We start from the raw sequence: 26,871 nt of genomic DNA on the forward strand, positions 1-26,871 counted from the left end.
AAGCCATTCTCTGGATCATCGTCTTGTTTTCCTATTTTTTGTTAAACACAGGTCCAGAATCATTGTTAGAAATACTTTATCTGCATTTACAGCCATTCGCTTTAGCGTCAAAATACAGATTACTTGAAAAGCGTCTGCTTCAAAAGTAAGGTTAAACTAACAAACTTTCTTGGTATGTGTAAGGGCTTGTTTGATGCATCTGTTGCTAGACAAGAGCGAATTTAACAGACAAGTTTCCTCTTTTACAAGGGCCTTAAGAAGAGTTTTACTGGCCATTCGAAGAAAGTTGCTGTAATCATTGGGTTCTGGGAGAAAATATTTCCGAACTTATAAATATATGGATAAATCTCTCTCTCATTTTAAGCCATTCTCTCGACCAGGTCTTGTTTTCTTCTTCTTTAAACACAATATTAAAGTCATTGCCAGGACTGCTTTGTCAGCATTTGTGGCCATTCTCACAACTGTCAGAATACGTATATGAACAGCATCTGCTTCAAAGTGAAGTGAAACTGACAAACTTTGTTTCTATGTGTAAGGGCTTGTTTGACAAATCCGTGGGTGGGGAAGGGTGCATTTGACAAATAAGCTTGCCAGTTTTCGGGGATTTAACACGGGTCTTGCACTTCCGATTTTTTGGTGTTCTGTGCGTGCATCTACGTATGTATCAAGAGGCTTGACAAGTGTGATGAAACAGTCACAGTGATAACAATAACCAGTGTGCTCTACCCTTAATGAACATGGGATGTGATTTGCGTAGAAGCATTGATTTGTGATATTCATCAAATACTCGTTATTTACCGCGCGATTAGCACTTGGACCATGGTCTTGCGGATTAACAAGATCTTGTAAACACGCCGCCATCTTTCCTTATCGGTTGTCCACCGATCGGTGGCATTGACGTGTTTACATGCTAAGTAAACGTCATCAGAGATAGCCAATCAGAGTCGTAGAGGGGATGGCAAACAGACCGCTGTATATTTAATTGACATGTGGTTGCTATGACAGTTTCGTGTACCGTTTTACCGGTGTGGAAGAGGTGGTGACAGTGCCATCATTGTTATTTGTTGAAACGGTGCATATTGTGAACGGGAATTGTGGGAGTCATATTGTTTTCTGATGATACTGTCTGCGGAGCCCCGCTGATCTAGCTTCTTGTTATTGTTGGTGTTTCGTTGCGGCGACAGTCTCCCTTTCCTTAAATAGGTTATTTTCATATCAAGAGAATATGGATTCAGGCAAGACACTTGAAGGCGTGGGAAAGGTTGGCTTCGTGGGAGCTGGGAATATGGCACAAGCTATCGGAGGAGCACTCCTGCGGACTGGTAATTTTATTCAGCAGTCACTTTTAAGCTATAGAATCAGTTAGCTTAATATTCAGTTGGTTATGCTTTAGTCTGCTGTATAGAAAATTAAGCGCCTTTATTGTGCCTGTCACAATATTTACATGACACCTTCCGCAATTTTGTGTCTACAATTTGAGGATAGCAAACATAGATTGTGCTTACTGAGAACAAGATAGAAAATTGTTATCGTATACATACAGAAAGGATTTCTGTAAAACTATCATCTCGACCACGCTACAACAATAGAGGGACGACCTGTTACAAGTACGTTTTGTCGGTTCATCACATTGTCACACAAGGGAGATTTCTAGTAGTGCTTGTTCCCATATCCATGAATGATTCCTTTGGAAAACGAACCATAATGTGAAAACGACATTATGCTTTCAGAGGCAGTTGAATGAGAAAATTAGTGCCCATTTCTACAAATCACATTTAATCTGCTTGATATGTGAGTCTACTAATGAAATTGGTAAACACTGAGGCACTGTACCTTCGGCATACAGTGACTACTGTTGTGCACCCTATATGTCATCTAACATTTTTGTTATTTAATCCTGTTTACAGATTCTCATGGAAAGAAATACAGCATTTTGAAACGTGTTCATCCCATATGCCCAAAAGTCCTGTTTGAGAATGACATGTTTCTGATGTGTCTGCCATTTTCTTCCACATAACGTTACACACTTTATTTCAGAACATTTTTAGAAAAAACTGATTTAAAGTGTAGCCTGACGTCTAGGTTATGTTGGAAGATGATGATTTGGTAGAGAGCTGGCGAAGCCTAGTATGTGAATCCCAGATAAAGGCTGTGATAAGTTTATTTTTGTGCTATATTTAAATGCACTTTTCTTCATAAAAACTAAAACCGCAGTGTAAATTCATATAACATGTCTTGGATAACAGACAATGTGATGAATTTTGGCTAACTCTTCTGTCCATATTACACGGATTTTTGATTTTTCCTTTTTATGGAAAGCTGATAGCAACTTCTGAAACAATTTCTTTTTTTTTTTTTCCCCTGTACAAATGTGACTTGACAATAGGAGATTTTTTTTTGCTATCATACTATGCATTGTATTGGGTGTTTAACTAAAGTAAGCTCACTGAAATGTAAACACTATATGTCAGTTACAAAATGAAGCTAGACTTGCTCCTTTTTTCCCTCATGTACAAAAGAAGAAATTGTTGGCCCGAAAGTTGGTGGACATATGTATCAGTTGCACCATACAGCTGTTGGACTATAATTAATTTTCAGTTCCAGGTTATTCATAAAATTTATTCATTTTTCTTTTTCATTGTGTGTACTGTGTTCGTAGTATCCTTTTTATTTTTATGTGATAAAATGTCATTAAAAATTTTTTTGCAGGTCTGTTGAAAGCAAGCAACATCTATGTATCGTCGCCCTCAAATACAAACAAAGGACCTTGGATTCAATTTGGGACACACACTACAACAGAAAATGGTACTAAACTGTAGAAACTTTTTGTTATAAGTATGAATGATAGTTGTTTCAGTCATTAGTTCTGAGTGTGATTTCATGAAGTTCTCCATTCCTGTCATGTATCAGATATTGTTTACACATCAGTAGCTGGTGTATCACATATTATCTATCTCTCCTGTATCCTCAAATTCTGTCTTGTCTCTGAGATTCTTTCCTTCCACCATCCCTCTAACTACTGTTCTTTGCTAAACCGGATGATGAAATATGTGCCCTTCCATTCTCTCTGTGTGCTTAGTTATATTTGTGCGTTTTAAGTTTTTGTCATTTTTTCTTTGTAACACAGCTTCATTCTGTCCTGGTTCAAACCCACTGATGTTTAGCAGTCTCCCATAATACCACATATCAAACAATTTGAATTTCTTTCTTTCTCATTGACTATGTTCCATAGAATAATTTGCTGAAGGAGATAATAAGAAAAAGTTCATTAGTGTAGCAATTAACTTCATTCAACCATTGAGTATGTGCAACAAATGCAGTATCATACATTTAGTACAGTTACCAGTTACAGATAACAAATTTGTTTCATTTAAAGTTTTTGTATAGGCAAACATCTACAATTAAAAGTTTGTTAAGTTACAAGCAAAATTTTAAACATTTAGAAACCTTCAAACAAATGGCACAGAAATATGCAAATTTTGCATCTGAAAGTGTTAATATGATGATTATATTTGTTACTGCATATTTAGAATTTGGGTGTGGTAATGAACTTTCCAAAGTTTCTCTGTTGACTTTGTGAGAAACTTAGATAAAAACTTTTATGTTTTTAGCAATGTATTTTATCTTTTGACATTTTGGTTGCAAAAAGAAAAACCAGAGATTGAATAACAAAAGTGATACTAGAACCATAAGTCGCGAACAATGTGAATATAAGTAGGACTACATTTCAAACCATGTGTCATCAGATGGTAAAGAAATTATGCAGCCTGTAACAGTCACAAACCACTTTCTAAGTTCAAATTTTTGTATGTGAGATATTGACAAAGTAGGAAAGCACACAGTGGAACAGGTACAAAGTAGAAAAACAAATAAGAATTTGAATGAAAATGGAAATTGCATCATATCAAATGATTAACAAGTTCAGAATGCTGTAAAATGAAAATAAGATCAACAGAGGCAAAAAGACAATTATTTGAGGAAATGCACTAAAAACATGTTTTAGGTATGAAAAAAACTAAAAGGAAAAGACAATCTCATTTGGAACAAGGCAACTCATTAAAAGATGTTGAGAACTTACAGTGAACTGTAAATAGAAGATGAGAGACCATGAGAAGCGAAATAAAAATATTTAGACATGTCTCAGAGAGGCAGTGACACTAGAGAGATAATTTTTAAGAGAAATAACTGAAGAATATGAAAAAATGCACTGATGTTGTTTGGGCACACACAGATTTCATTAGTTATTGTGGCAGATGCCACAGAAACTAACAATAGACAGAAAATCATACATGCTTTTCAGGATTTTACCAAGTGTAAATGAAATACAATTTAACCACATGCATTTTGCTTGCAACGTCATACTGTTTGCCTTTACCAGAGATAAATTTCATTTATGATTTGAAGCACTTATTACTGAAAGTAGGCCTAAAATTATGACAAGACTTAAAATTTGTATTTAAAGCATAAAAAAGAAAGTAATACAAATTAACAGTGGCCATAGAACCTGCTGACGAACTTTTGTATGTGTGATATGTGAAGACAACTGGATGGACAGGGAAAGAAATAAACAGAAGAGCACATGTGGCCTGGAGTGCTTTTAGTTGGCTGAAATGCCCTTATGGTGTCAGTGGCCCTTCCACATTGTGCTGATGTTGACATTTCATTTCCGTTGGTCATAGCCAATTGGGTGATAGTATATGGTAGCTAGTGAGAATGGCTGAATTTAATGACTTGTTTTGGTGAAAGGTAGTAATTGATTTCCTATGTTTTCAAAGTGGAGAGTGAGAGATTGACGATTATTGATGTGGCTATTATAGGTTGAGGTTGTTTTCTGGTTTTTTATTTATTTTTTTATTTTTAGTATTGTTTGTTTCTTGGGATATAGCACGGTTTCTTGGTGTACTGTTTCATATTGCAATGTTCTAGTTTTGTTGTGAGTTGGCAAAGCCAACATATGTGACTGGAGGAAAATTGACTGTGGAGACACAGTGATCTGTAGCCTAGCCTGAGGTCAAGGTTGGGTTGAAATGTTAGTTTGGTTGCGAAGTGGCAAAACCAGTGAATGTGAGCATATGAAAACTGGTTGTGGTGATGCAGTGATCTGCAGCATAGTCTGATAAGCGTTTCTAAACCTTGTGGGGTACTCTCAGAAAGTCTTGATTTCCAAGGTGGTGGTTAGGCAAGAACCTAAGATTACAGTTTAACTGTACAAAGTATTTGTTTATACAACAGCATTCTGCACAGCATATTGCATTATGCTACCACAGAATTTCATACACTCAACATGATGAAGAAATTTATCAATGCTATTTTGTCATTGGTTCTGCCATCTTGTCTGTTTACCCAACTTACGATTCATCGTGCGCTCTCTGTCGTTCAGTGGGAAAACAGTTACCAACTGCAGCTTGCACCAGAAAAGTCACTGAGATTGTAAGTGCAACTTCGCCCTTTAGGTAAATTAAACAGGGTTTTCAAAACTGTTTCAATGTATCTGAAAAGGGAATTTTTGCAGTTACTGTATATTGTCAATTTTAACTTATGGTAAAGAAACATAAACTTTGAATGCAAAAACCATTCAGAAACTGAGCATTGCTCAGTGAGCCATGAAGAGATGAATATTGTGAGTTGCTGGGAAAGTCGCAAAAAAGAAAAGAGAGAGAACACACACACACACACACACACACACACACACACACACACACACACAGGTCTGGAAACATGCTGGAGTGGAAGATGTGATTGTGAGTGCAGGTGGGTAGGACATGTAAGCAAGCTGTGGGATGATATGAGGAACAAGGAAGTTCTTAACTGGATTCCAAGATGAAAGGAAAGATTGAAACAAGAATCTGATGGAATGTGAATAAATGACATTAGACTATGTGGAGGAGCAAAACTGATGTGTATAACTGAAGGCCATAACACTTGTATTATTATTATTATTATTATTATTATTATTATTATTTATTAACTTGCTTATTTTGAAACACTATTGACAATGTGATGATCATCTAAAAAGGTCATTAGTATGGTCTCAGAGAACAAGTTTTGTACAGTTGCTAACAAAGGAATGTATGCATTCTTGTGTTCTGTAAACTTTTTCACAGTTTGCTTTGGTTTAATGTGATGTTCGGTATTACCACAGGGTCGATGTGATAAATTTGTTTCCACATTTCATTTGCTGGGTATTTGGCCATCTTACTGCAGGTGGTTTACAAATTGTGTGTGCTAGAACAGAAATGGCTAGGTGAAAGACAATTTCCTCACCTTTGTTCATCTGTATATTAGTTCAATTGAAAATGGTTGTTTTATGAGTTATACAGCAGGAAATTATGAATCTTGTTTTTCATAAAACTGTGAGAGGACCATATGTATTGTTTTTAGGCTGGTGCCCCTATTTAAGGTTATTATTTTGTCTACCTCATGCATTTTCAAAATAGGAGTGCACCAGAGTTTTACATGTATGTGTAATGTCATATGGTTTCCCTATACTTCCTACAGCTATCTCCTGTTCCTATCCCATTTAGGATACACATATGATGTAACTTAAGTCATTATTAGAAATATTTTTCTTTCTGCATGCCTGAGATTGCATGTTTCCCACGCAGGTCTTTTCTAATCCGTATTACCATCTTAGTATAAAGTTTTTCATCTTTAGATCCTGCTACTGTTCCACATGTTTCTGGCAGATGGAGCAGTACGTAACGTATTCCTATTGATTCCTGGAATGAGAAAATCCTGCTCCAGTACCAATGTTGCTTACCATGCAGCTGTTGGCTTCCTGGCCCCTTTCTCACCTGGGGTGCTGGTGCTGGTTTAGCTTGATGGGTGACCTTTGACAGAATTCCCTGTGTTTTCCTCTGGATTGCTTCCAGAGTTATCCAGTTACAGATGTGAAAAGTTTAGACTTCTGAAGTGAGCCAATCAGGAAGATATATTTTGTGACAGGTTTCTGTGATGTTATGCCGTAGTTGTCCTCTTTGGGGGATGCCTAAATACTTGAAGAGCAGATGTGGAAAAACATCTAAATGTCAAGAGAATAAAAAAATGTAACTCTTTTGTGTATAGCTTGGTTGTATCCAAAAAAATTGAGATGTGGTTAAGACAAACAGAATTTTGCTGCTGCCCATCTCATCACTGCAAAAAATCAGACAAATAACAAAATAAATAAATTACTGATTAACAGGGAACTGGTTCTGGGTACCATTAATACAGAGGCACTAAATTTTATTTGTGATAACACAAGGACAGTAATATGACAGTGATTCTGCAACTAGTATAACTGTTGTAGTAGCAACCATATCATGTTTATTTTACATTTTTTACAAAAGAATAACAAAATTAAATTCACGGGGAAAGAAAGGTCCGTGAGTATTGATTTATGTTTCGTACACAACTTCATTCTTGGGATCAGATGTTGTGAAGTTTACTGTAAAACTCCTGTGCTGTTGAAGAAGAAATGGCAACATTGTCAACATGATGTTGTTTTCTAATGAATAAACCTGGCTGGTCTCTCAGATAAAGTACAGCATGGCATATGTCAGCCATAGTCTTTCCTCTTTTGAATGTGTTGATATTTTTTTATTCTTCTGTTTCAGAATAAGAATGTTTAATAACTATTTGAACAATGGAAAGTCCAGGTAGGATTGTTAGTTACCATAAAGATGACACGTTGAGTTGTGAGCAGGCACAATGAAGAGACAGTTACACATTAAGCCTGGCCGGACATAAGCACTTGTGCATGTGTGGGAGGTGTGCTTGGACGCAAGCGCCTGTGTGTGTGTGTGTGTGTGTGTGTGTGTGTGTGTGTGTGTTTTTTTTTTTTTTTTTTTTTCCTTTTCTGAAAAAGGCTCTGGCTGAAAGCTTAATGCATAACTCAAACATCAGATAAGACAGCTGTATGCTTTGGAATTACTTAGGATGGATTCATAGCTTTAGTTGACTTAACAGACAGTTGTAAATCTTGTGGAACAAAGATGTTGATATGTGGTTCTTGGAAGTCCGAGCCAAATGGCGTGCTTGTGTTACAGAAAATATTTATATATATTCTAAAGCACAAAAATTGAAATGCACCCACATTTGTAGGTGGCTGTAGCCAGAATATTATGTACGGGCACAGTAAATAGGTATTGTTACCTCTGGAGTTGTAAATGATCAGTGTAAGACTGAGAGTTAGATTTAGATTGTATGAAAACTTTGAAAGTTGTAAATGTTCACAAACTAACCCGACATTTGACTTGAACAGTTTGTTTATTTTTAGGGGAACCCCTTAGAAATTCAGTTTTGACTGTTTCTTTTTGATATCAGTACAGTATAAAAGTGATGAAGTTTTGGTATTTTTTCCTAGGTGTGTTGCTTCTGTATTTTGTTAAGCTGACACATTTTATATTTTGTAACAAAGATTTATATTAGCTTCTGAGTCTTTCACAAAATGTGCAGAACACAGTTTGAAGCAACTGTATGATGATCATTGTGCTTCAGTGAAACGACGCAGATTTCTTCATTGCTTGTGTTCAAATGGGGTTTCTGCTGCACACCAAGACACAGATGAAGATCTGGAAGATGGATATGAAGAGGATTCACCAGTATCACATTTCAGTCATGGTTAGAATGTTGTGATTTTTGCTTTGTCATGTTCTGAACTGTCCTGAAGGGAAAATTTATGAGTATCAGTTTTTCATTTTTCATCATTATTTAAGTAATTGTACTTTTCACAGTAACTACAGTTTTATGAGTTTGGATTCCTCCAGAGAAAGTGGCTGCATAGCTTAAAAAAGGTGTGTGTGTGTGTGTGTGTGTGTGTGTGTGTGTGTGTGTGTGTGTGTGTGTGTGTGTGTGTGTGTGTGTGCGCGCAGGCGAGAGAGAGAGAGAGTGAGAGTGAGAGCACAGATTTCTTCATTGCTTGTGTTCAAGTGGGATTTCTGCTGCACACAAAACACGTTTTTGTGCGAATTCACCTTGGAATTTGGTGGCTAGTCAAATCTGGTGATCGTGGATTTTTCAGTAACCGAGGTGCCATCTGTGAAAATGGGTACAGTTTTTGAATCTGGTATCAGATAATACCCTACTAACTCAAGTTGTTATGAAGTTATTTATGGATGGAATATTTTATCCAGGATGAAAAGAAGTCTACCATAGATAAAGAATATGTATTTTAATTTTAAAAACGGTGTTAAGAGAACTTTCATTAACAGTCAGAGAAGACATTTTTGTTACTTTTTGATTTTGTTACATGGAAAAAAGATAAGCTCTAAAATTGATACCAGTGAGATAAAATTTCTTCTAAGCCTGTATGGAATGTGTTGATAAAGAAGATTGACATTTCCAGGTACAGACAGATAAGTAACTAGGATCAACTGTGTGCTGAATTATCTGAAAGCCTAATCTGTAAGGGAATTTCAATAGAACAGTAAATTTTGCAGTCATGATGTGTTACGATATCTAAGGAATGTTTAGCCACATGATCTTTAGGCAACTAATATTTAAGCTCAGAAGTAGATGAAGTTTTGGAATTAAGTTAAATTTTAATGTCCTTGGTTGGGAGCTTAAAGTTGTCTGTGGTGTGTAATATAATAGATCAATGCTCAGCTGTAGGAGCTAATTCTAAGTATCACTGTATAGCAGTGAGTGAAAGACAAATTCTGAAGCTGTAACAGTTTTAAGAAAGACTGATTATCCTGCTTTAGCAGTGACAGTTCTTTATCACTGCATTTACATTGTATTCCTCTGTTTTCCCTTTATTTCTTGATCATATTGCCTTACATACTCAGTTGGCAATTCTTGGCCTGTATCTGATACAAAAGCTGTAATATTAAAGTCAGGGCAACCTCATTTTCCATTTTTGGTACCATGTAGATCTGGCAGATGAGGAGAAAGACAAGTGCTCAGTATGTTGCTCTCCTGTAAATTGTTTTTATTTTTTTGAAGTAGTCTAGTCACTCCTTTGTATGAGATTACATTTTGCTTTACACTGTGGGCATGAAGAGAGGGGTTAGGAAGAGGGAATGCCATAAATCAGAGAATATGTTAATTCGACAAAAGTTTTGAAATATTTGAAAAGAAGATAAAAAAAAAATCTGTTCTGCAAGTAGTGTGTGAATGGGTGCAGTAAAAGTATAATGAACTTTAACATATGAAATAGAAAGGTGAAGCCACAACACGGGATCTGGTGTAGCAGTCTGGGTTGCTGACAACTACATAGTCACCCAATTACAACAGGCTGGTGGCCTGGCCATCAGGATGTCGAATATGGGTGACCTCAGGAGTGCGTAACCGTGACTCTGTGGCAGCTGCAAAGCCAGATAATGCTTTTGGAAGCATTTATTGGCAGCAAAGTCAGCCAGTCCCATGACTGGGAACCATTGAGGCATCAGTGTGCATTGACAACAGTGTTGGCAGCAGGGGGAAGCGGCACCTGCTGAGTTAGGCGGTGACATCACAGCCCACTGTGGGGAGTTGACACAACTGTGAGTGTTGCCAGCTGCCCAGGAGTTGGCTAACAGGGCGTTGCATGGCCCCAGTCGAGGACATCTCTGCAGTTGATGGTATGCTAGGCCCTGATGTGTGGTGAATGGCCCCTCTGGGATGGTTCCAGTTAGACACCTGACGGCATCTGGCTAGTGGGTGCTAACAGTCCTATGACTAGATCCAGTAGTAGGTGAAGTTTGCAGAAGCTGCAAGCTGGTGTGGAGAGTGCATTAGAGCTGTGGCTGGAGTAAGTCAGGATCATAGTTGAAGTGTAGCACGATGCCAGAGGTAGACGTGTTGGAGGCCCAGTATGATGTAACAGGTCTAACTTCAGGTAATGAGACAAGTCTCCAGTGCAGTGATCTTTGGCTTGGCTGGACAACCAGATATATTTGTCCACTTGGTGGTGTTGGGCTGGAAAGCCCCACTCTTTGCCATGTACTCCTGAAAAGTGTTGGAGTGGAGCAACCTGGCCCATTATAAGGCAGCCTGCAGAGTGCAGTATACTGATGTAGTAGAATTACTTTACCTGCCACAGGAATTACGTAACTGGCAGCTCTCTTGTTCAGATGCCATGGCCCGCATGTGCTAGTGCCATAATACCCCCCCCCCCCCCCCCTCCTCCAATGGGAAGAATTTGTTCCTCCAAATTCTGGTACTGAACTGGTGAATGTACTAAAATTAAATGATTCTATTGTATTTACAGCTCTACTCGCCCACACTTAATGGGTACAGGTTGTTCTCTATTCCTCTTATTCAGTCGGAACTCGCAGCATAGTCTCTTTTGGTGCAAATCACTTGCATCACACCTGGTGGTCGAGCCATTGGATTGGCAGCTAATGGATTGGGAGATCAGTAGGGCAGTTAGTTCTCCAGTGAACTGGAGATAGGCAGTGCAAATGACAACCTAGGTTAAGAATATTCCAGGGGACGAGGTTCCCATTACCGTGGCCTTATACTGGTACCCATTGCAATACTGTTGAATATTGTGTAATGACTGTTCTGGGCTAATGTGTGCATTGTGTGCTGCTGTTAGCTTTTTGAAGGAATTTATTATGATAGTGTCAAGGCTATCATTCAGGTAGGTTAGGTTTTTGCTGGTAAGATTTAAAAAGGATCGTGGGCTGATATGGCAGAGAATGTGTAAATTCAAAATGTATAGTCCTTCGTATTGCCATAGGAAGCTGTATAAAGTTGGTCCCCAGATGTCTCATTGGATTTTGTTCAGCAGTAACCAGTGTCATGTGGTTGTAACTATTCTGCCCCTTTAGTGCACCCTTGCTTGTAGCTAGTAGTGATAAACAGGGTATACCCAATGTGCTCCTACTTTTTAAAAGTATGCTTTGGCTACAAGGATGCCTGATGGCGTGCCTTGGCATCAGCACACTAACCCCCCCCCCCCCCCCCCCCCCCCCCAGTCCCCCAACCCCCCAAAGTTTCATTGCATGTGTGCCCCTGTCAGTTTGGACCACCATGGAAGGACACACCATTGCCTGCTCCCCCACCGACTGATGGAGCTTCTCTGCTGCCATCAATCCATACAAGTGTCTAGCCAACACACAATTAAACAAACTTTCCCTCCTTCCCTCCATAACAGTTCATTTCATGATCAACTTTATAAAGACTCCTGTTTCCTGTGTATTTGCTGCTTCCAAAAATAAAAATGTGGCCACAGATGTGTCCACGCAGTCAGAAAATGTGCTACTTGACTTGCACTATATTCATTAAAGAAACAAACACGATCTCCTGCCATCTGAAGTTTGTTGCTGAGCAAAAACAAACCCTCAATTACTACACTAACAAGAAACCAGAATCAATCGTCCACCTAACTGTTGACATACTGCTGTACTGAAATCCAATCAGTCTCCAAATTAGTTCTGTACCTGTCATGTGTCAACAGTGTCTGATTGTCAGTCAGCAGCCATATAGTGATATAGCCACGCCAGTGCTCCATGAATTTGTGTTATCCTGAAGGAAAAATACATATACTTATAAATAAAAAAAAACCAAAAGCCCTCATTTTTCACTTCACATATTCTCACTACCATGGTACATGACGTGCACCCAATATAATCCCAAAATTTTTTAATACAGTATCTGTTCAATGGGTGCAGACGTGCAGCAGCACCAATAGCATGATATCATATCTGATCAGTGACATTATCAAAAGCAGGGTAACTTCACTCTTTCTAGTCTCTTCTTTACATTGACCTGACTCTGAGTGTTAATGTGTGGAGAAGTGGCTTTATCAAGTGTTGTTCTGTTTTTCCTTTCTTACCTCCTCCCATTTTTTGGAACTGGTGCTGGTAATGCTGGCAAAGCTTCTGGTGCGCCCTGAAAGAATCAGCTATGCACCACATGGACGACTGTTGTCTATGTAAGTAGTTGTAATTTCACATTTACCAGTGAGGTCATCATTGCTTAGTACGGATCCTCATAATGAGCAAAACTCTGTAGCCTTCCCCTTTGGCATATAACTCATTGTCAGCATTATGCATTGTCCCACATGGCATTTAGACAACTTAAAATTCCATTGCCCCTTTCACTCCTGTTGTTCAAAGGGCTTCATATTGCTTCCTGTACTTGGTGCCAACCGTCTGTAATGTTCTTGCAAACTTTTGCCCAGATTCACCGTCCTTCCCCTTTCCGTGTTTCAATGTCTTGAACAGTGATGGCATCTTCTGATCATCTACCAGTTCATTCATAGACCCTTATTTTCATGCGTTTTTGAATTGTATGCTGCATGTATGTATAAGGTAATAGCGTGTTCAAATCATTATGGTAAAGTGTCTCGACATCTTTCCTATCATCCTGTGTACCTGTTCTGATCTGACTTTTGCTTTTGGGTGTAAAACATTTGTTATTAACTTACGAATTTGCTGTAAACAATACAGTTGTTTTATTAGTTTCAACGCGAAGTTAGAACCTTGGTCTGTAATCAACGTGCCTGGTGTTCAGATTTTAACAACCAATTGACCCTTGCTTGCGCAACTGTATCAGCATGTTGATTTGGGATACGTTGTGCGAGAAGTAATTTACTGTTGTTAACTAACAATGATTTCCCTCTGGGATTTGCCAAAAAGAATCCAAAATGTCCAATCTGATCATCTTGAGTGGTTTATCGGCTTCTTGTAATGGCTGTTGTGTAATATGTTAGTGACTTAACTCAGCACATTGCATGCATTGTATACTGCTTTTACATATTGCCTCACATCCTCTTCCATATTTGCCACCAGTACTGCTTGAGTATATGCCATTCCAGGATTCTCCAAACCCTCACGCCCTGTCTTAAAACTTCATTCCACGACACAGTAGGTAATACTTTGCCAGGTCTGAGTTTTGTTTGCATACACAGCAGTACAGCAGTCTTGTACACAATGAATTGTGGTTGCATTGCAAATAGCTTGCAATTGGCACCTGAGCTTGCACTTTCTGCCACTTTGCAGCGGTGTGACACATTTTCATACCATTCTTACCTTTCCACTGAGGCCACCTGCCTTTCCGTGTTTTTTGCCAGATTGATGAATCACCTCAACATAAAATTAATGGAGTTTAAATTTCCTCCATATAAGTAAAACAAAAGTATGTTAAACTATATATGAAACACAAAATTTCTTCTCAGTTGTGGTCTGTTTAAATCAAATGTTGTGATGCATAGGCAGTCAGATGTTCTGCCCCTTTTAGATCTTGGCTCAATACACAACTGAGCACATAACTGCTTGTGTCACATGAGAGCACAAATTCCTTCTCATAAATTTGGAAAACCAATACCTTATCCGTAATCTGAATGCTTCTTCAGACTCTATTGGCTATCGAAATTTTACTCCTTTCTTTAATAGATGAATTAGCTGCCATCCAACTTATGAAAACTGTAGTACAAACTACCAATACAAATTTACTGATGCTAGAAAAGCTGCAGATCCTTTTCCATATGTGGTATTGGAAAATCCTGTGCCTTTTATTATTCTGGGGTCTCTTAGGACACCCACACAATTAATTAAATGCCCTCAGTCCTGCATTTCCTCCAGCACAAGTGTCATTTCTCCACACTGAAAGTTAGATGTGCTGTGTACAGATGCTTAAAGATTTCTTTTAGGCTTAAGACATGCTTTTCCATCTCTTTTGCAAAGACATTTATGTCATCAAAATATACCATTCACTGCCCAGATTTTAATGCTCGCAAAACACTAATGAATGGTGAAGTGTTGCTAGTCGTTACTGTGTCCACAATACTTTTGATAAAGCCACCTGTGGCCTCTGCCCCCCTCCAAGTCACTCTGAAATGCACCTTGGAATTCATTTTCTGGCCACTGGATGGCAAACTCGGGTATCCTAAGATAGGACTGGTGAGTGCCACAAGTCCTCTGTAACTGTAAACTCTGGGCGTGCTTCAGTGACCACAGTGTGCACAGTAGTGGAATATTGTGTGTCATGGTAATGGATACTTGACTTAATCATCTAGATTGCGAGGATGGTACAAATCTCTACATAAAAAGGCCCTCCATCTCAAGGATTGCTGAAAAATGATGAGATGCTTGGCTGCTGTGGGCAGAACAGTTATTAGCAGGCAACCTCTGGGACATCTACCACACTTACATTGTAAAAGGCTTACTCAGTCATGAAGGTCTCTGACTGGGTGGACCCTTATTTACCTAACTATTCATGGGACGAAGATGAAACCATCAAACTTGTCCAAATCATTGCACAGCAGAATGAGTCTCACTAGTGGCTAACAAAACCCAACCCAACAAGAGGACTTGTAATCAGTCCTCCTGATTTGGGAATTATTTCAAATACTTCGGTTTATAGTATCAGAACACGTGCGGAATATGTTTTAATAATTAATAGAAAAGAGGCGGCTTTGAGAAAGCTTTACGTTTTTACATTCTAAAGTTTTAAAGGGAATTACTGGGACTTTAAAATCTGTAAAGTTATTAAGGAATGGGACAATGTTGGTTGAGACATCTAGTTACCGACACCAATAAATGTCTCCGGTCAGATATTAAGGAAGCAAAGTTGAAGTTCTTATACATGGAAAGCCGTATGGGACTTAGTCTCTGAAAAATTAAATTGTTAATAATTTGGTTATACTTAAAACTCGCTTGATAATAATAAGACACCTGCTTATGAGTAATTACATGTTTCAGTTAAGTGAAAAAAAGTTAAAATATAATGAGTTTGAAGCATCCACTTCCAGTACTCCCTGTGCCAGCATCAAGACTGAAATTAACTTGACATCCACGGAAAAAAATGGGTTCAATTTGTTATGACACTTTGTGCAGTGCCATTAGTGCCAAGTTTATTCTCCAGGCTTGTTATGTGTTTGCAGACCGGCATGCAATGGCGACGTTGACAATAGACACATTGACAAGGCATAGTGCTTCAGTGCTGTTGCGGATAGAGCTCACAGCGGAATGGTTCTGCTGGCATGCACTGCCTGCTTATATAGGAAGCGAACGACCTTGGTTACGTAACGCAGCTGATAGGGGACTTAGACTCTGCAGGCACCAGCAGGCGGGCGTTATCCCGTAAGCGCTGTAGGTGTTCCAGCAGCGCGCGTCCGCTGGTGCGCCGGCCTGGCACTGAGCTAAGTGGGTTGCGTAACCAGCAGGCTAAGCACCCAGCGGGCAGTGCGGCAGTATGCTTGATTAATTTTTTCAAACTGTTGCATCCTTGAGCCCCCGGTTCGCAGTGTACACTCCCCGGTTAATAATTTGGTTATAATTAAAAATCGCTTGATAATTATAAGACACCTGCTCATTAGTAATTGCATGTTTCAGTTAAGTGAAAAAAGTTAAAATATAATGAGTTTGAAATTTGACGTTATACCGTATGCGTGCTGTAGGTGCTCTAGTAGCACGCGCGTATGGGTAGGACCCACCAACCCACCCCCTATAACCGCCCACCGTGCCATTGCACAAAACATCATGTTGTTGCTAAATAATCATCATGGCAGACAGTATAGAAAATTTTTAGCTGCGTACCGCTACACGTACGCGCATGCTGCTAGAGCACCTACAGCGCTTACGGGATAACACCCGCCTGCTGGTGCCTGCAGAGTCTAAGTCCCCTATCAGCTGCGTTACGTAACCAAGGTCGTTCGCTTCCTATATAAACAGGCAGTGCATGCCAGCGGAACCATTCCGCTGTGAGCTCTATCCGCAACAGCACTGAAGCACTATGCCTTGTCAATGTGTCTATTGTCAACGTCGCCATTGCATGCCGGTCTGCAAACACATAACAAGCCTGGAGAATAAACTTGGCACTAATGGCACTGCACAAAGTGTCATAACAAATGGACCCAGCTATATGCCTTGGGTGTATATGCCTTTGAAACAGAGCTACACATCACCTTGAACATTATGTGTAGCACCTTGAAATTTAGCAAAGGTATTTGATGTGCAAATTATTATGAAGAGAGTAGATGGAAAACTGATCAAATCATATTCCTTTACTTTTACATTCAGTTGCATAATGCTTCCAGGACATATCAAGGCAGGTTTCATTCATTTACACTGAGGCCTAATACACAACCCAATGCACTGTTTTAAATGCCAGCATTTGGGCACATAACTGTAGCTTGTAAGGGAGAAGCCTCCTGCGGAAAATGTTGTAAGGGTGCTCATATGGGTGCTCATCACCTGAGAAGTGTATTAATTGTTCTGGGGATCACCTTGTCTGGAGTTACGACTGCAGTGTCTGCCTTGAAGAAAGGAAGATACAGGAGCTAAAAACAGAGTGTATTCTGTACGACAAGGCAAAAAAATCTATAAAACAGTACAGCCTCCCACTTACAGACTTCCTTCACTTGAGCTCTCAAAAAGCCTGTTCAGAAATCCGATGTCCCTATGCAATGGAGCTTAATAGTGCTAACACTAATAACTGCATCTGTAAATACTGTTGCAGTAATGCTGTTATTGCAAAGCCTATAGCTCCTCCCAGAACATCAAAAAAGGCCACGGTTGCTGCATTGTAGAGCTTCCAGCATCTTGGCAGGCAGACTTCAGTAAAAAGGCCAGGAATGCTACTACAACTGCCATAAACGTTTGTCACAAGGCTCCTCTGACAAACAAACCAAAAGGGAAGAATCAACCTTGGAAGACAGATCATTAATTGTCAGACCATGTAGATCTCATTCTGTATGACAGTTCTAATGATCCAGAATGAGATTTTCACTCTGCAGCGGACTGTGCGCTGATATGAAACTTCCTGGCAGATTAAAACTGTGTGCTGCACCAAGACTCGAGCTCGGCACCTTTGCCTTTCGCGGGCAAGCACTGTACCAACTGAGCTACCCAAGCACGACTCACGCCCTGTCCTCACAGCTTTACTTCTGCCAATACCTCATCTCCTACCTTCCAAATTTGACAGAAGCTCTCCTGTGAACCTTGCAGAACTAGCACTCCTGAAAGAAAGGATACTGCGGAGACATGGCTTAGACACAGCCAAGGGGCTGTTTCGTGCTTGGGTAGGTGGTAGAGCACTTGCCCGCGAAAGGCAAAGGTCCAGAGTTCAAGTCTCGGTCCAGCACACAGTTTTAATCTGCCAGGAAGTTTCAGTTCTAATGATTCTCCCTCAGAGACAGTAGAATGGGATGTCAGTCTGGAGGCTAGATGGGTGCCCCAGGCAAAGCCTCCACCCACTGCAGAATCTCTGTTCCGATGGAGAGATAGGCTGAAAGAAAAATCTCGCTGATAAAATGGCTCCCATACTAAAGTGAAACATCAGTGCATTCAGGGTGCTTGTTTAGGAACTGAAACTCCAAGCACAGGAACATCCCCTACGTTTGTGCTTACAAGAAACACAGTTGAAACTTGCTGACACCCCTATGCTGTGGGGCTATACCCTACTATGTAGGATGACTTGACTGGGGAAAGGACCAATTTGCTCTGTCCCTGATTACTGACCTGTAAGCAGTTGTTGCAATTGAAGTTCATGTAGGTCAACAGATTACCATCTGTTATCTGTATTTACCACCACAGGGTGTGGTATATTGAGGTTTTCGGAGAGCTTATGGAACACTCCCTCGAACATTTCACCTACTTAGAGACTTCATTGCCCACAGTGTATTATGGGGCTCAAACTCTGTTTGACCCAGGAATGGTGTTTTAGAGAGCCTCATGATGTCTCAGGAGCTGTGCATCCTCATCGCAGGCAATCCCACTCATTTCAATGCTGCTGTTGGGTCATCGTCAGCCGTAGATATTTCATTTTGCTCTGCATGCCCACAGCTTCTACTCAGTGCGAGGGTACTATTAACCTTATTTGTGTGACCCTTTTCACTCCAGATCCACCTAACAGATGGAGTAATATTTGAAAGGAAGCCACCAAGATGGATTTTCAGCATAGTTAAATGGATGCTGTTCGCCTGACTGGTTGTGTTTGAACACCGAGGCAGTGCCCAGGGGTGTGTGGATCACATCACATCACATGTGTGATCCACCATGCTGCCAACTTATCCATCTCGAAGTCATCTCATTATTTAAGGAGCAAGCGTGTACCTTCGTGAATTGATGCATGCTGCTCAGCAGTTGGCATGAAGTGTGTAGCACAACAGATTAAGTGCAGCTCAACATCAGAAAATTTCAAAGCCTTTGAAGTAGCAAAAGCCAAAGCTAGTCACATAATCGAGCAGAGCAAGAAAGAGCATGATGTGCATTCCCGGACTCTCTCTGTTGCTCTACGTGTTCTACAGAAGTATGGGAAGCCTCACAGGAAGACTGGTGGTAAACTCAGTTACCTATAACAGCAGTGCTGAAGTAGGGGTGTCTCCAAACAATACCTGAAGAATCCCCGGACAATGACAGAGCATTATGTGATGACTACTACCACTGTCAGCCACGATAAAGTGTTCTGCCACTATTGCACAGCTATAGAGAAGAGTGAGTTGGACTTAGGTCAAAATATTCTGAGTCATCAACTGCCTTTTGAGAGCTGGATTAGGCACTGTCTGAGGCTTGTGATACTGTGTATGGTCTTGACCAAATCCAATAGAGCATGCTGCAAACAGCTTCAAAGGAAATTTCCTAGAATGTTTAATTTGGTATGCCAGACAGGCTAATTTCCCAACTAGTGACGGGAGCCTCTGGGAAGGATGTTGACACAATGGATGAGGATTCTTCCCTCCTGTCCTCCATTAATGCTTCTAGCTGCTTGCATGGTTGCACATAGTCTGCTTGCATCTGTTTGGTTTAGCAATGTCTGAACTACCTCTGCCATGGTAACCTTCTCTACCACTGGTTTGGAAATTGCAGGGCTTGTGCCTACAATACCAGTACCAATACAAATGGCAAAATCACAAATGTGAAAAAATAGTGCATTGCACTCACTAAACTGAAGTGTTGTCATAAGCTGATTACCTGCAATGTCACTTGCTCGTTTCCAGCAGCACTTTTGACATAAGATGTGGTGATATGGGTTACTGACCACTATGTAGTCATCCAAGGATAGGATAACGGCCATCTGTATGCCAAGTAACCTCAGAGAATGGGTAATACAGTAGTATGGCAACAGTGAGCCAGAGAATACTCTTTGAAGATAAATAGCTTTTATTCACACTGGCTGTGGCCAGATGGCATTGCATCAACTGCAACGCTGGCAGCAGTTGGCAGAGTGACCTTGCTGAGGTAGGCCTTGACAACACAGCTCGCAGTGAAGAAGTTGGCAATTGCAATTGTTGCTGGTAGCCTGGGAGGCGGCTACCTGGGCTGGGCCTGGCCTGGGTTGAACACGTGATCTCAAGAGTCAGTGGAGTGCTATGTTCTGGCTTGTCCTGAGTGGCAGTTTTGACTTCAGAATCGGGCTAGAGGGTACTAGAAGGCCCATGACTGCAAATAGTAGCAGGTGCAGCCTGTGATGACTGATGTGGAGACTGCATTGGAACGGAGGCTGGATTCAGTCAGAACTGAAATTGAATTGTAGCACAATGCCAGCAGCAGACATGTGAGAATCTCAGTCCGATGTTAGGACATGTCTGCTGTCGTCTCATGAGACAAGTCACCAGTGATGATGATGATGATGATGATGATGATGATGATGATGATGATATTTGGTTTGTGGGGCACTCAACTGCACGGTCTTCAGTGCCTGTACAAAGCCCCAATTTTTGCACAGTCCAAGCTAGCTACTGTCATGGATGATGACGATGACGACAACGATGAAAAGAGAGGACAACACAAACACCCAGTCCCCAGGCAGAAAAATCCTGAATCTTGGACCCTGTAATCCAGAGACAGCAACGCTAGCCACTAGACTATGGGCTGTGGACACAAGTCTCCAATGTAAGTGATCTTTGGGTGGATTGAATCCCCAGGTATACTCGTCCAGGTGGAATTACTGTCATGTATGCCTGAAAATTACTGACCCACATGATGGTGTAGCACAACCTAGCCTATCATTAAGCAGCCTGCAGAGTGAAGGATTCCGAGGTAGCAATATTAGAGGGCTGGCCACTGGAATTCCGTAACTGGTAAGCTACCTGTATGGCTTCTGTGGCCTGCTTGGGCTAATGCCATAACATTGGGCATTTTCAGTTCATGTTAAAACATTTGTAGGTCTTGATAATCTTTCCTAGCCATTGCTCTTCTTTATTTCCGAAAGAAAGAAAGAAAGAAAAAGGAAGGAAGGAAGGAAGGAAGGAAGGAAGGAAGGGAAGCTCAATGATTCTTAAATTTTTAAATGTTAGTCACTGAGGTTTTGTGTTATTGTATAAAACTTTAAGTTTTTCACCCATTTGCAGGTACATTGAACAAACTTGCAGATCATGCCAAGGATGCTACCAAAAAGTACCTCTTAGAATGAGAGATGCCAGGTCCTGAATTATGGAAGACTCTGTCCCAACAACTTGCAGAATTATGAAAAGCATGCTATACTGTAGCTACCACTAACAAGCGACTCCCCAGAGGGCTCACCTCTCTTCAGCTGGTTCATGCTTGGCTACCACAGGACCCCAGCCTTTGCAGCATCTTTTCACTTCTGTGCTGCATGTCCATCCTCTTACTGTTCTTTTTCCCCTTCCTTGGGGAATCTGTCTAGGATATTTTTGGGAACGTGTTCTGCAGTTTCAGTAGCCGATGTCAGAACACTCTCTCAACCGTTGTTCGTTCCTTTTTTTGTTCTGCTTCTCCTATCTTGCTTCTACTTTGTTGTTTGAGATTCCTCTTTTTCTTCTTCCTCCTTGTGCGCTTCTGAAGGACGGCCCACATGTGTGATGTGTAATGGGTGACTGGGTAATGCATAATTCCCAGCCTTGGTTCGACAGCTCTATTTTGCACGTACCCCCTGTACAGGACAGGCTGAGGGAGGGGTGATTGCCTGGGCAGCTACCTTCCCATATTGCCAATTGGTCCCTCTGTCAGGTATTCGGTAAGTGTGACTTGAGGTGTGAAGGCAAGTGTGCCCTTCTCTGAGGGGGGGCCCTAGGTAGGAGGTGTGTGCATCAGAGACACTGGCCATCGTGGGGGATATTCTCGCAATGGAGTCTTCTTCTGCACAGTCAACATCTACTAAACATGAACGGAATGTGGCTAATGATTCAAAGGCCCTCCCAGCTGCACCATGGTTCCTCGTGCTTTCACGTACTGAAGGCAGTCAGTTCTTTTGGCATGGTAAATCCATTTATTATTCAGGAAGGTGTTGGTGCAATTTCTGGACTTGTGAAATCCTGCTCTCGCTTACACAATGGCAATTTGCTTTTGGAGATTACGTCTGATTCTTAAGTACAACAGCAGCTTGTAGCTTAGCTCTTCCATAGCTGTCCTGTTCATGTCGAGGCTCATCAAATGCTGAATTCTTCCCGTGGTGTTATTTACACTAGGCTGCTCAATGGTCTGACTGAGGCAGAAATCCAAATGTACCTCTCTGATCAGGGTGCCATTGCAGTCAATCTGGTGATGGAAAAGGTAGATGCATCCTTAGTGTCCACATACTCTTTTTCTCACTTTTTATAGAGTGGTGCTTCCATCAAAGATCAAAGGAGGCTCTGAATTTATCACAGTCTGACCATACTTTCAAAACCACACTCAAATGTTCTGTCAACACCTGGACAAATGTGTGACGTGTGGAGGGTGATTTTCCACCTTGGAACCCTGCATTCTACCATCCGGCACTTACAGTACTGTTCTTGCTACATGAAGGACATGGAAATGTGTACATGCATTTTCAAATTCAGCACTATGGTTGTAAAATCGCCCAGTGTCACAGTAGCATCCCCATCTCCTCCTCCAGCTGTGCAACAAGCCACCAAACTTTCACCTTACGGGGTGAAATCAGCTGCTGCAGAACCAGCAGGGCGAAAAGGGCAGAAGGAATACTCCTGTGAAGACTTCTTAGTCCCTCCAGCCAACAAATGTCTGAGTCTTCCTCTACCAACCAGAAAAGCTTTAAGGAATCAAACAAAGGGAAACAGTCTTCTCCTTTGCCGAGTTGGAGACCCTCTTTGACGTTGTTGCCATTTGATACCCTCACCCGGCCGACCTCCGTGTCGCCAGTGTGCACTGCCAACCATTTTTCTGCCCTGGACTCCACAGACTGACAGAAGAAGAATTCAGTGCCTCTTTAGATCTATGCAGCAGGAACTTCCAGCCTCTGAGCCCTGTAGTAGTGAGTCTTTGAAGGCTGGTACTTGGCAGGCACTGAGGTGACACCCTTTTCATTTTTTCCCTCCTCCCCATTCCTATATCATGTCTCTCCTCTAATTGAACGTTCGCAGCCTTTGATCCAACAAAGAGTACCTACAGCTGCTCTTTGAAATGCAGCGTCCGCTTGTGCCCTGCCTCCAGGAAACAAAATTGCATCCTCACAACGACGTTGAACTCTCACATTTCTTCCCAGTCTGCTTTGACCTTCCACCGAGCCTGGCATTCCATCTTATGGGGCAGTCATGCTGCTCATCCAGGATAACATTCCTAGTCAACTCATGTCCCTCATTGCACAGCTTCAAACTGTTGCAGCATGCATTTTCCTTCGTCATTTGACCTTTTCTATTTGTACTGTTTACATCTCACTGTGATTCGGTGTCACCAGGGCAGACTTCCTCCAGCTTACTGGGCAACTCCCTCATCTTTTTCTGCTGCTCGATGACTTTTTTGCACATCGTCCCCTTTGGAGTTCTCTCAGAACCTGTCCAAGAGGTGCCCTCTTGGCTGACCTTCTCAATCAACTTAACCTCATCTGCCTTAACATGGGAGTACCCACATCCTTTTCAGGCTCCACGCACACCTATTGCCATTTGGACCTCTCCTTCTGCACTTCCCAGCTTGCCCATCATCTCGAGTGGTCTGTTCTCTCCAACATGTACTCGAGTGGCCATTTCTTGAGTCTATCCGTTTGCTGACTCCTACTCCACCTACATGCACACCCAAATGGCAGCTTTCTAAGGCTGACTGGAGCAACTTTCCAAGTCCGATTGGAGGCTTTACTCCTCCCTGGCGACCTTCGATGAACAACATTTCCCCAGTTGTGATGACCAGGTAGAATATCTCACACACATTACCCGTAGCACTGCAGAAAATTCCAACCCTTGCACTTCCTCCTTGCTGTGCCATGTCCTGGTCCATTGGTGGACAGAGGCATGCTGCGACACAATTCTCGCATGGAGATGTGCTCTTCCTATGATGGCAAACTACATTTGTTATAAAACAGGTGCGTGCACAGTGTTGTCGCATTCTTAGGGATAGCAAAAAAGGCTAATTGGATTTATTACACTAGTTATTTTAACAGTTCCACTCGCTCTTCTGTTGTGTGGGTCACCTCTGACAGATCTTTGGGACCAAGGTCCATTTTCCAGTTTCGGGTCTGACCATAGCAGATGATGTCATAGTGTGGGCTCTTATGCTATCTCCAACACCTGGGGCTGCTATATTGTGAAGATTTTGAGCTCCATCCACTAACACCCTGCCTTGCTCTATCAGAAATGAGTAGAGGCAGCTCAGGTGATAACCTTCTCTTCTTAGAATCGTGAGTGCTACAATGCTGCCTTTACTATGTGGGGGGTAGATCATGCTCTCACATCATTCTGATCCTCTGCCCCATGGCATTCAGATATTACAGAACCTTTCTCTTTCAGGCAAGCACGTTCTCCTTGATATGTACAATCGCATCTGGGCAGAGGGCACATTTCCCATACACTGGCGTGAAGCCACTGTCATACCCATACGTAAGCCAAGTAATACAAGGTGATGGTATGGTGGCCAGCTGGTGTAGTGGCTCAAGTTTTGTGATTTACTAACCACTGCACAATGTGGATTTTGAGCTTCCTGTTCTTCTGTTGACCATCTCGTCACTTTGCCAACTCATCTCATAATTGGTTTTCTGTTTAAATACCATACTGGGACCATATTTTTCGATTTGGAAAAAACCTCTGACACCTGTTGGAGGATTGGTATCCTCCGTACTTTCTACATGTGGGGCTTGCTTGGCCACATGCCCCATTTCCTTCAGGAATTTTTAAAAGACTTGCAAGTTATGTGTGGATTCTGCCTTGTCGGACACCTTTATCGTGGAAAACAATGTGCCTCAGGGTTCCATCCTGAGCATCATCCTCTTTGCTATTGTCATAAACCCTATTATGGCCTGTCTCCCACGTGTCATCTCTGGCTCCTTTTTCGTTGATGATTTTGTGATCTATTGCAGTTCTCCACGAACTTGTCTTAAAGAGCGGTGTCTTCAGTGAGGTCTTGATCGTCTTTACTCAAGGAGCAAAGAAAATTGCTTTTGTTTTTCCACTGACAAAACCATTTGTATGACTTTCTGGTGGTGCAATTGGTTTCTTCCACCATCTTTACATCTTGCGCCTGTTGCTCTTTTGTTTGTTGAAACTATGAAATTCCTGGGGCTCATGCTCGATAGGAAACTTTCTTGGTCTTCCTCTGTGTCTTACCTGGCTGCCCACAGTACACAATCCCTCAGCGCCCTACATGTCCTCAGCAGTACTTTCTGGGGAGCAGATTGGACCACCCTCCTACGCTTCCACCAGTCCCTCGTCCGTTCGAAATTAGACTATGGGTGTTTTGTTTATGCATGTGCATGTCCTGTCCCTCTTACGCCGCCTCTATACTAACTACCATTGTGACATCCATTTGGCCACTGGAGCCTTTTACACTATCCCGGTTGAGAGTCTGTATGCAGAAGCTGCTGAACTACCACTGTCATACTGCTGTGACTTTCTCTTGTATGCATGCCTTTTGTCTGCCGTTCCTGGCCACCCATCCTATGCCTCCTTTTTCGATGACTTCTTTGATCACCAGTATTGGGCACATCACTCTTCTGTTACTTCCTGGAGTTTGCTTTCGGCTCTTGCTCTGGCAGCTTAACTTGATGCTACCTGCCACTTTCCCAATACCATGTGAATCCTTCACCACCATGGTTTTGTGTGGGGCCCATTTTCACTTTGGCCTGCATTCTCTTCCTAAGGACACTACTCCAGCCTTGCTCTATCACCATAAGTTTACCGACCATCGCACGAAACTTTGTGATAGTACATTCGTGTACATTGACGGCTCTCGGACTGCCAGTGAACACATTGTTGGGTGTGCCTTCGTCATTGGCACTTACAATTTTTGGTATCTGCTTCCAGAACACTACCCAGTATTTACAGCAGAGCTCTTCATTCTGTATCAGGCCAATGCAGTACATCCAGATACAGGCTTTTCAGTTATGTCATCCGCTCCAACTCTCTCAGACCCTTCGTGTGCCATGCACTGTACATCCCTTGGTGCAACAGACCCAGGAAAGCCGTCACTTGCTGATGCCTGATTGAGCCCCTGTGATGTTTATGTGGCTTCCTGGTCACATAGGTCTGACAGGAAATGAGGCCGCTGACGCTGCTGCCAAGGATGCAGTTCTTGTACCTCGGCCTGCTAGTTCTTCCATTCCCTCCAATAATCTCTTTGTTGTCGGCTGTCAGCAGGTGGTGTCACTTTGGCATCACCACTCATCCTCCGTTCATGGGAACAAGATCCGGGGGAATGGAGCTTCTCCCAGTGGCTTGGACGAACTACTCTCTGGCCTCTTGCCGTTAGGAGATCATTTTAGCTAGAATTGCGTATTGGGCACTATCTATCACCATTTGTTAAGTGGTGCTCCCCCACCACTTTGTGCTCATTGCCCTCAATCTTTGATGGTTCATCATTCTCCTGATGGAATGCCTACTTTTTTACTACTGATGGTCTCATTTATTTGCTGTTGGAGTTATTGGCTGGTTGAGCAAATGATGTGTGAGCTGTCAACCCTATTTCAAGTCGCTGGTTTTAGCTGTCTTTCCTTCTGTTGATTGGGCTTAACGTGTAGTCACTTTTAACTCTCTTTCTTTTTTCCGTGTTCTATAGTTCTGACATGGGTACATTTGACCCCATTTGTTTTTGCGCCCTAAAACAAAACTACGTAGCTAACTGCTGTAAAAGACTCTAC

The 26,871-nt window shown here is 41.6% G+C and overlaps 1 protein-coding gene across 3 annotated transcripts in view; it reads left to right on the forward strand.

Annotated features, from left to right (window-relative positions):
- Positions 1-423: 423 nt before the first annotated feature.
- Positions 424-26,871, forward strand: part of LOC126266997 (uncharacterized) — a 75,810-nt gene continuing 49,362 nt past the window's right edge. Inside the window, exons 1-3 of one of the 3 annotated variants that reach the window (XM_049971751.1) lie at positions 525-1,322; positions 2,710-2,805; positions 8,479-8,601. In XM_049971751.1, coding sequence (XP_049827708.1) covers positions 1,226-1,322; positions 2,710-2,805; positions 8,479-8,601 — 316 coding nt within the window. In that variant the 5' untranslated portion in view covers positions 525-1,225. Of the gene's footprint in view, positions 1,323-2,709; positions 2,806-8,304; positions 8,345-8,478; positions 8,602-26,871 lie in introns of those variants that run through there. The other 2 variants (XM_049971761.1, XM_049971769.1) reach the window with 2 other exon arrangements.

Source organism: Schistocerca gregaria, chromosome 1, assembly GCF_023897955.1.
Source record: "Schistocerca gregaria isolate iqSchGreg1 chromosome 1, iqSchGreg1.2, whole genome shotgun sequence".
NCBI classification, from domain to species: domain Eukaryota; kingdom Metazoa; phylum Arthropoda; class Insecta; order Orthoptera; family Acrididae; genus Schistocerca; species Schistocerca gregaria.